This window comes from Lepisosteus oculatus, chromosome 12, assembly GCF_040954835.1.
Source record: "Lepisosteus oculatus isolate fLepOcu1 chromosome 12, fLepOcu1.hap2, whole genome shotgun sequence".
In the NCBI taxonomy this organism is placed as follows: domain Eukaryota; kingdom Metazoa; phylum Chordata; class Actinopteri; order Semionotiformes; family Lepisosteidae; genus Lepisosteus; species Lepisosteus oculatus.
This window is the reverse complement of record NC_090707.1, coordinates 28,942,169-28,953,662: the sequence shown is the minus strand read 5'-3', so window position 1 is coordinate 28,953,662 and position 11,494 is coordinate 28,942,169. Positions and strand designations below refer to the sequence as shown.

The 11,494-nt window shown below is 35.4% G+C and overlaps 1 protein-coding gene across 2 annotated transcripts in view; it reads left to right on the top strand.

Moving 5' to 3' along the window:
• The first annotated feature begins 427 nt into the window (after window positions 1-427).
• Window positions 428-11,494, top strand: part of LOC102692151 (contactin-associated protein-like 5) — a 179,419-nt gene continuing 168,352 nt past the window's right edge. For both annotated transcript variants that reach the window (XM_069196417.1, XM_069196418.1), the window contains exons 1-3: window positions 428-625; window positions 880-1,064; window positions 9,931-10,074. In XM_069196417.1, coding sequence (XP_069052518.1) covers window positions 484-625; window positions 880-1,064; window positions 9,931-10,074 — 471 coding nt within the window. In that variant the 5' untranslated portion in view covers window positions 428-483. The remainder of the gene's footprint in view (window positions 626-879; window positions 1,065-9,930; window positions 10,075-11,494) is intronic.

Below are 11,494 nucleotides of genomic sequence, written 5' to 3'. Positions count from 1 at the left end.
GAAGCCCTGACACTTTGATCTCAAAAACAGCTGAACTGTAAGCAGCTAATCATTAGCAGATTTCTATTCACAGAAACTTTCTTGTAATATCCATTAATAGTGATTATTTGAAATAACAAATAGCTTTCTGACATTTCATGCTTCAGAATGTAGCTTTGGCACTTGGTTACTTTAACTATAAAGTTTCAAAAAAGCATCTGAACCTCTTTGTAAAATTACCTTCCAAATTGTATTTCTTACAAAAATGCAGGTACCACAAATTCAGTGCCTACTTTTCATCTTTTCATGTACATATCTCATACAGAGATACTGTAAAGTGTCCCAAAGAAACATTCAGGTAGCTTTAATGAAGTCAGTGTCAAAGTATGGTAAACAACTTTTAACCATTTCCTACTTATTATTTTATATCTCTCTTTTTTAGAGTCAGATGTGGCAGACTTTGATGGCAGAAGTTCCCTCCTATATCGATTCAGTCAGAAATCCATGAGCACAGTGAAGGATGTCATCTCTTTGAAATTCAAAAGTCTTCATGGTGATGGGGTGTTGGTGCATGGAGAAGGGCAAAGGGGAGACTACATAACACTTGAGCTGCATAGGGGAAAACTTGCTCTTCATCTAAATCTGGGTAAAAATGCATGCATTCTCTATTTGAAGTGTGTATGTGAGTGCATAAAGAGATGTGTCTGGTGATAACAGCAAAGTAAAAAAATATATAGAACAGTTTGCGTGTGGCATGGGCTAACCTTATCATATGGACATGATGTATTTGAAGAAGCTGTAGATAAATTAATTTTGATTATATGAGTGAACAAATAAATACATGACAAGTGGGATTTGGTTGTAACTAGCCTCTAACCTGTGTTTCTCCTCCCTCTGCAGATGATGCCAAGCTGCATTCAAGTAGTGGCCACATGTCTGTTACTTTGGGTAGCCTGCTAGATGACCAGCACTGGCATTCTGTCCTGATTGAGCGCTTTAACAAGCAGGTTAACTTCACTGTTGACAAACACACCCAGCACTTCCGCACCAAGGGGGATAGTGACTCACTGGATGTTGATTATGAGGTGTGTTGCCCCATTATCCAGGATCACAGCTGGTTTACTCCCCTCATGTGTCTTCAGTAAGAGAACCTGCTGTGGAGCAGCAGATTGTGCACAGGGGGAGGCCAGTGGCAGCAGCAGGTGGATAAGCTATTAGTGGTTATTTAAAAGATTGACTCAGGATCAACTGTTAACTTTTCAGTCTTCATTTCTTGGAGAGGAAAGCTTAGAGCGTGAATCAGAGAAAAATCATTAATTGTAGTTCAGAGCCCAACATCAGCAGTAAAATATCTGTTTTTTAAAAATATAAATAAACATTTGTCTTTCTCAGACTTTATGTGATTCAAGATGCATTGTGAGAGAAAGGTTTGTAAACATTGTAGAAGCTGCAAAAGATTTTCAAAAACACAAAATTTAGGACTGGGCAAACACCTGGCTGACACTATAGCATTTAAAGTAAATACGTGCAGAGTAGTGCATGCATGTAGTAAATGCATGAACCTCATGAGATGGAAAAACCTTGAAGAAGATAGCTATGAAAAAGATTTAGGTAGTTACTGTATGTTGACACATCATTCTGCAGATAATGTTGGGAAGCAATAATATGTTGAATAAAATGTTATGATATAATTTCAAATGTTTTCCATCCATCATCAGAAATCTACTTATCCTTGTAAGGGCCACAGCAAACAGATCTTACCTCAAAGACATACAGAACATGGCGGACTGAGATTACATCCACTGTGGTACTATGCACCTCAATGGAATGCTATTTCATATCAGAGCCTTTGAAATGGACAATTTAAAATATCAATCAAATCTAGTTTAATCAATCAATCTTCAGTAGGCAAAAAGAAACTAGGGTGTCCAGCATAAACAACGAGAGGAAGAAAACTCCACCCAGGCCATATAAGATCTGAATTCCCATCAAGGGATGTTATAAAACACATTAGTGAGGCTGCATTTAGAATAATGTGTATTGCTTTTGTCAGCACATCCAAAAATATAACTGCTCTGGAATTTGTCTATATAGGAGAGACTACTGTAGATCTATTCCTGGATTTAATGGAATGTTCTACACAAACTAGTTACATGAATTCAATTATTTTATTGTTACAAGAATTGCAAGAGGACACGGTTAAACTATTTAGAATTTTTGTGGGTATTTACAAATTCAAATTTCTTCAAGAAACCAACTTATACTAGGGGAAAATAAAGGGAAATTTATGTTTTCACTGTAAGATGGAAAACAAGAGGCATTTCATTATACAAAGCACTGTATAATAAAACTTTTATAATAACTTTTCTCATGAGCTTATTACCATAGCATGTCTCTGGAAATGGTACCTAAGGCATGTCAAATATGATTTCAACATTGATAGTGATATCATATGTTTGTGTTATCTGGGTAGCCAATCTTGTAATTGTAAAGGCATTATGTAGGATTCAGTAGTTTAGTGAAACTCTAATAAGATGTAATAAAAAGTGTAATTTGTAATCTCCAAGAAAAAACCTCCTAAGAGAGAGTGTGAGCTTGCTTTATAACCCTAATTGAGTTTCTAAATGATCTTACACCTGAACAATGTCTGTATGTGGTCACCATTATAAGCATTGTTTTTTTAAACAAATTAAACTATTCTTTAACAGCACAGTTAGCTGTTTCCCAAATTGACCAGAGAAAATCACAAGAACAATAAAGAGCTAGCAGTGCATAAATATAACCATTCCCATAGCTGCCAGAATCCCATGTAGGTGCATAAAAAGGCAATAAATTTTGCCAAACTAGAAGCAAAAAAGGGGTCAGTCATTGTCTGTATGGACTCTGGTAATTTCCCAGAGGCATGTATGACTTTTATAGAGATTTACTTACAAATATACAATTGACCAAAATATATTCAATTAAAAATGTGAAATGAGTTTTAATGAGACAGAAGACCAACTGTAGATGTAAACTAAGATAAATATAATCTAATGTAAGTTGTACATGTGCATATCAAAAATAGCACTGTCACAACAGTTGGGATATTTATTTTTAAAACAATATTCTGCACATTTTCAATGTTATAATCATTAATAAATTATGCTGACAAAAAAGGGACCTTGCTTAGATATGCAGTTATTAAACAAGTGTAAAATGGGCAATGATGTAATGAATTAGATTGTTTTTGTTTAAGATAGTGTTTAATTTAGGGCAGCACAGTGGAGCAGTTGTTAGCATTGCTGCCTTGCAGCACTTGGATACTGGATTAAATTCTGGACCTTGGGTGCTATTTGTGTGATGTTTGTATGTCTTTCCTGTGTTTGCATAGTTGGTGTTCTGGTTTTCTCCTTTTTCTATAAAAAGACATACTGGTAGGTTAATAGGTTTCTGGGAAAACTGGTCTGGTGTGAGTGTGTGTACCTGTGCGTGCCCTGTGATGGACTGGCATTCCATCCAGGGTGTACAGATGCAGCCACAACCCCGTACCGCACGCATCTATGCACGAACCGCCGCGCCGTACCGCGTGATTATGTATGTGATTGGCTGGCCAAAATGATTGACAGGGGTACTCGTGGTGCATTGGTCGGTAGTGAAAAGATTTAATCATTTAATCTGATTTAATCATTTAATCGCCAGCAGCCACATCACCCTGCAACTCACAGCTGGTAACCCACTGAAGCTAAACATGTGTGAGCCTGGTCAGTATCTGGATGGGAGACCTCTTGGGAAAAACTCAGGTTGCTGCTGGAAGAGGTGTTAGTGGGGCCAGCAGGGGGCGCTTATCCTATGGTCTGTGTGGGTCCTAATGCCCCAGTATAGTGACAGGGACACTATACTGTAAACAGGTGCTGTCCTTTGGATGAGATGTAGAACTAAAGCCCTGACTCACCGTGGTCATTAAAAATCCCAGGGCGTTTCTCAAAAGGGTAGGGGTGTAACCCTGGCGTCCAGGCCAAATTTCCCATTGGTCCTTACCAATCATGGCCATAAAAAGAATAGGAGCACAACACATCTGAAGGTCAAAAAATGATATTAATTTAGGAACATAAACATATTATGTAAACTGTATATTGCTGGTATTGGTATTTTAAAGAATAAATACACACCAGTATTCCATTTCTCCCTAAACATTTTTAGCATCAAAGTCTTACATGTGGTTATTTTCGGAAACGTTTTTACCTGCTCCTTCTGACCATGTTACTGTACGTTTATATTGAAAGAAGTGATAGTTTTAAGCTTTTCTGCGAATACGCTAGATATCGGAGTAAACAAAAGCATACTTTTAGATTTAGATTAATAGGGAATATAATATGGAATCACATATCTAAAGAAATTAATAACGATATAATTATACAGATGTAGCCATTCAAAACAAGCAGGGTACACTGCAGTATAACGCTGCGGTATTTGTCATACCGCAAATTACCATATGCAAATTAGATAATGTTTCCATATGAAAGGATTCATATGAAAGGCAGTGGACTCACCGTCCTGAGGCGTATGTGTGTGGCAGATCTGTGATGTGGTTGAGTGTGAATTGTGGTAAGCCTCTGATTGGGGAAAAAAGACCTGCTGATCTGTTCTAAATACCAGAAAGAAAACAGAATATGATTTTTTCTATTCGAAACATGTATTTTAAACATTTAATTAAGAAGTAAAAACCTTACAGCATACAATTCATACATTTCTAAGCTGATCAGGAGGAAGAAAAATCACTGTGTTTTGCACATAAAAAGTGGTTATTAACTATTGAAACCTGTTTTTATAGCTTTTAAAGTAGTGCAATGTCTAAGCAAGAACACATCATTATATCTTATATATGAAAAATATATAATATATTTTATATATGAAAAAGTGTGTGTGTGTGTCTCTCTGTACTCAGCTGTACTGAAAAATAAAGCATCGGTTTTCATTCAACGAGTGCCTGAGTCACTGTTTCCATCCTATATAATAATGCCACAATATTATAAATGCCCCAGTTAGGCTGGGCAATCGCATTTTTTAATTTTAAAAAAATGAGATGTAATGATGTGTTCCAGCTTAACTTAGAAATTGCATGACTTTAAAAGTGATAAAAACAGGTTTCGATAGTGAATTACTTTTTGTGCACGAAAAACAGGTGATTATTCTTCCTCATCATCAGATCTTTCTTGGAAAACTATCTTACCCACTGCAATCCGGGAACAGAAGGGTTAAAAAGAAAGTCAGACGGGCAGGGGGGAGGGTGAGTTGTGTACCTGTCCTGTATAAAGAGGTGCATTTACACCTGTGGAAAGTGTTCCAATTTTAATGCGATACGGAAGACATTATTAATAAAAAATGATCTTGTATGGTCTGTAAACTGAATATTAATAAAGGAGACACGTTGTGTATTGTCTCTTTTTACACTTGGAAAAACATTCCAATGTCAATACGACACTGAAGATATTATTAATAACCATTAAATCCGAAGGTAGAACTAAAGGGATCCACAAGGTACAGGTTCCTGCTACTGTAGCTATTCAGAGGGAAAGACGGTGACATCACAGTGCAGGTGAGCAGACACACCCTCTAAAGTCAGGCATATGTGTTAAATATATTTAGATCTTTGAATTAATATCGTTATTGATTTATCTAGCCTCACAACATTGTCCAATAATACTCTTCTTGTGTCTAATGTTCAGTTAAGCAGGATTTCAGCTACAGACCATAAAAAACAGGATTTACTTTTTTCACATATTGATGATAATGATATCAGTAGCAGTTTGAAACTATTCATTGTTATTAATAAAAGCCTTAGATTATAACATGTTGTGATATCTAGAAATATAAAAAAGAGTGTCCATAATATTGCTATTTTGCTATTGCTATTTTAATTTTTCAAAGAAATGTTTGTTTGTTAAAAGAAAACTCATGGCAATAGCTGGATTTGAACACCTGTTTGTGTTACAGTAAATAAATATAATTATATCATTCTTAATTTCTTTATATATGCGATTCCATATTATATTCCCTATAAATCAAATTCTAAAAGTACGCTTTGTTTACTCCGATAACGAGCGTATTCGCAGAAACAATTAAAACGATCCCCTTTCACAAAGTATATAAACATACAGTAATATGGTCAGAACGAGCACGTAAAAATGTTTCCGAAATAACCACATGTAAGACTTTGATGCTTAAAATGTTTAGGGAGAAATTACATACTATGTGTATTTTTTTCTTTAAACTACCAATACCAGCAATATACAGTTTACATAATATGTTTATGTTCCTAAATTAATGGACCATTAATACTTTGAGTTTACAGCTTGTCAAGGTCCATTCATTATTAATACTATTGTATCTTCGGTGAAAGACTATGATGCAAAAGTTATTACTCTGCATAGTTCAATCTTGCTTTCAGACAATATACCAACTTTTTAATGTATGATGATTAACATGCTGTAATACACAGTTTAAATTTAAAACTCAAATGCTGTACATGACAGGTTAAGCTTTATTAGCTCCTCCTGGCGGTTTTAGAAGGTGATTCCGGATACTATTAACATGATCTAATTTGCATACAGTAAATTGCCGTATGACGCAAATTGACGCGTTTGGATTGGACACGCCCACTGCATTGTAGCACAGCGTACCCCGCTCATTTTGGCTGCATCTTTACCTTGCCTTGTGCCCATTGCTGTCCAAAATAGGCACCATCCCCTACAACCATGAATTGGATGAATTGGTTAGAAAACGGATGGATGGAAGACTGTCTAAAATGTTCTATTTCTTGTATGAATTTAAGCTTAATATTGTAACGCATATGGCCACCATTGCAGGTTGTGAGAGCCACCTTACCAGCGCGGTGACGTCACCGCCCTTCCCTGTGAATAGCAGGGACCGCAGCTGCCGGGCTAAGGGAGATTTCTCTTTGGCTCAAGTGGCTGGGTCCCTGTTGAGGGACGCTGGGGGCCTGGGTTCGAGTCCCTGATGGTGGGGGGCCGACCTGAGGCGGCCGTGGCAGGGGCTTCCATGTGAACCCTGCAGCGTTACAATATGATAATATTACCTCAGATTCTCAGATGAGGTCTCTCATAATCCCTCAGATTCATTCTTCACTTACCTATTTCATCATTGTCTTTAGTCCAGTATGTGAAAAAGAAGGTAAATTTAATTTGCTTATTCTATGTATTCACTCTCATTATTTTAAATATCAACATTTTTATTTGTGCATTGGTTATTTGGATTTGTTTTGCATCTTCACCAGATTGTTGTCTCTTTCACTACATTATGTTGGATTATAGCCCATGACTCACCTCTGATTTAAATGGAGGATTACCTGTCCATCAGGGGGACTTTGGAATAGAATTTATGAGTTTCAAATTGGCATTAATTGCACAGGAATTAATGTAACAATTGCATTGTTTCTCAGTCTTTTTCATCCCACAGCCCACTGTCCCTACCTCCCGGCCCCCATCCTCCTTTCCCCTATGCATATATGATGATGATGTTATCCGTGGCCATCTCTCACCACGCTTTCCGGTCTTGGACCTTCCCTTTCAGCTGTTCTAATGCATATATAACAAATATTAAAAATAATATAAGCAAATTGTATTTCAGTGTTTAAGCTCAGTTTGACTCATGATGCATAGTCTTCTTGTCCTGGCAGAAAGACAGTGAAACATATAGTTCTTGTTCTTCTCATGTTCCAAACCTCTCTTGGATTGGTCTCTTTTTTTTTCTTCACAACATGTGATTCCAATATTTAGAAGCCTTAGAATTTGGCCTTTGTTTCATGAATTCATTGAACATGCAATTTGATGCTTTAGTTTCTCCACATAATATACATACACTATTATTTTTTAGGAACAAGTAAAGGTTTATTCCATGCTGAAAAGAGAAGAAAAGAAACACAATGTTATGGAGCCTTCTTCGGCATGGAATAAACTTTTACTTGTTCCTTTGCAGCCTATGCAGGCTGACGCAGCTACCTACTTGAATTATTATTTTTATTGTTACATTCCACATCCCTTCTCTAGAGAGCACTCCTACTCCTTTCTGTTATGATTAGTTTTTATTATTTTCTGGTGCCTAACGTCTCTGCAGTTCCTGGCTCAATATTGGAAGATGGACGCCACAGGGCTTGCCTATTCCCCAGACTCGCGGGTAGCCCAAGGGCAGGCCTTCCTTATTCCTGACCATCTGGGTCCGGGGCTCAGAGCACCTGGTCTTTTAGTTCTAGTTCCTGTTTTGGATCCCATTCCGGATTTTAATCCTGTTTTCATCATCTCAGAGTAAATCACTGGTTTGCACATTTATGTATTGCTTGTTTTCCTAACTTTTTGACCTCCGTGGACTTTTTGTCAAGTGTTTTAATCACAATTAAACATCAGTTTTATTTTACTTTGAAACTACACATTTCTGAAAAAATATATACATATGAAAAATATTGGTATTCTCAAACACTTTGTGATATGTTAATGTTAACAGATCTGGACATCTATTAAAGACAATATATTTGCTATGGAATATGTGTTACACTAGTAATATTACCTCTGTACTGTAATGAAAACCCTCATCACATTGCAGTTTTGTTGCAACTTAAAAAGGTGTAGAGGTACCATCTAAGATTTTTAGAAAACCTTGAAGTTATGGTCAATGATTCTTGTGATTATATTCTCTCTTTGTGGCAAACACTTATTTTAAAATGACTCTACTGTATATTATATTGTAAAACACCATTTAAATTACAGGTATTTATATAGAGTATTTTACTGCATTATAGATGCACCATCATTTTAAATTACATGATTTGTGTGGATATGCAATTTGAGCAACAAAAGGGATTTTATTTTATGCCTTTAATAAATATCCTGAGCACATTCTGAATAAAACAAATTTGGTACCTTGAATCAGTTAAGACAATAATGCAATGCATCATATATACATACATTTTGCACAAATGTATTTTGATACAATGTGTAACCACAAACCTGATTCTGCATAGAAATAAGAGTGTACTTACTTTTTTATACAAATATATTGAATGTTGGCTGATTTTTAAATAAATATTGACAGTGCCTAATTATTGTGTTATTTGTAAAATAAGATTAATTATATCAACTATTAAGGCTCAGGGAGGACTAGGTGAAGGTCAAATATATAGAAATATGTTAAACCATAAAATCATAAGGGAGTGTACTTACTTTTTCACCACACTCTGTATACAAACGCAAGTAATTAAACGTTTGATTATTAGCTGGTATCTCAAAATGGCGAATCTCATTTAGCTGTTCACATATAGAATTAAATATTTCTCAAAAATGATTCAAGTGACTGAAAACTGAAAAGTGACATTTTATGTTTTAATTTTAACTATTTTCATTTACTTTTTGTCTTCAAAGTAGTCTTTTTGATATTAACATTTGAAAGCTTATGATGTAGAGATTTAATTTAATCTTTAATACCGAAGTGAAAGCAAATACAAAACATACATTTCTCTACTGCAACTGCTACAGCTACAAAACTGAAAATGGTAGCAATTTGACAGTTTAAAGGTTACTTTTTTATTTTTAATCTAAATTTGGTACAAAAGGCTAATAGTGTGGGTGTCAAATGCAGGAAAAAAAGCATTATATTTTGCCTAATTCTAGTATCTGAAACCTTGTTCCATCCATTTCAGGAATATGTTTGTGAAGAAATGTTTCAGTCTTTAACTGCTGTAATGTTAAGTGAAAGTACACTTTCAAACAGCATTACCTTGCTTTTCCTTGGAATATACAAAATAATGTTAAATTTTTGCATCTCTGGCCAGCTGATCCCTCTCAGAGAATTTGTTAGAAAATACAGGTTATCAAAGTCATACGGATTTTATATAAAAGTAATATCATCATCTTCTAATTAGGTTTCATTTGTTTGTTTGTTTGTTTGTTTTTTCCCACAAAGCTCAGTTTTGGAGGAATCCCACTTCCTGGCAAACCAGGGACTTTCCTGAGGAAGAATTTCCATGGTTGTATCGAAAACCTATACTATAATGGAGTGAACATAATCGACCTAGCCAAGAGGCGAAAACCTCAGATCTATACTGTGGTATGTATTTTAATCACACTGCTTGTTTTGGAAACAGAAAACAAAACAAAAGAAAGATATGAAAAGAATAAAAAATGTGTTATGAGTTGTTGAGATAGATAGCTGTGTCAGCATGCATAGGCTGCAAAAGAAGTACAGTAATAGGTTTATTCCATGCTGAAAAGAGAAGAAAGACCTTCTTTGGTTGTGGAGGCTCCACAGCTGAAACATTGTGTTTTCTTTCTTCTCTTTTCAGCATGAAATAAACCTATTACTTGTTCCAACAATGTGCTATGTCTTATTGTTGTTTACATAAATGTTTTGTGTTTAGTTCATCCCCCCAATTTAGTCTCTACCCCTGAATTGGCATTGACAACTTCATATCTTATCAGACCCTCACCTGGCTCAAATATCCAAGTGCATATTTTCATATGAAGAAATATATAATGTAGAAATTTCTATAATGTAGCATTGAGAAGAAAACAAGATAATTTTGTTTATCTATAATAGTGTTTATGGCCCAAGAGGAAGGGCAAGATTGATCAAATTATTAGTTGATAATTCCAGGGACAGAATTGGAATCTACCCTTTTCTTCAATTAGAAACATCAGTCTAAAAAAATCATTTTTTGTACTGCTGCCTTCCATAAAAGTATAATACAATTCGTAAGAATTCAAAGTACATTGTAATAGGTGAGTTATACTACCAAAGTGTCTGTCCAGGCTATTATTATGCTATGTATTAGCGTTGAATGCCAATGTTTAAAAGTATTCTTTAGGATCTTTGATTACTAACTGAATATGGTTTATTTTTCTAAACAAACAAAAATAATAGAGATCCTTAAGGGTGTCAAAGGAAATATATCAGAGTTATATAGAGAGAAAGAGTATAACAGTACAGTAAGCCATGGATGTATACTGTGTATGGAAAGGTTTTAATTACACTAGTAGTAATATTGTTACAAAAACAGAAAGTCAGAAATAGACTAAGTGGATAAGTCAATAATTAGATAATAATAATAACCCCCAACTTATAAAGATGTTGCCAAGAATATACCCAAGTGGTTGCTATAATTAGAGGCACATAGGTTTTTTGGTCATTGGCAGAGCTTTGGTGAAAAAAAGTTATAATTCAGGCACAGTGGGTTAAACAAATGCTTATTGACAATGACAGTACACACATGATACAACACACAGCATAAACATACAACACACAAGCTACTCTTTTTAAAAATTTACACACAAGGAGGCCCAGAGGCCTTTGTTCTAACCACCCAGAAAAACCACTGACTGCGACCAAGCATACCACCTACAAAGGCCAAATAAAGAGAGTTACCTTCTAAACTGAAAATATGTTCTACAGTTAAATCTATCACTCTGTAAACCTGGGTGCCACAAAATGAATGGGGATCTATCTCTCTATTCTAAAAAACGCACTAACC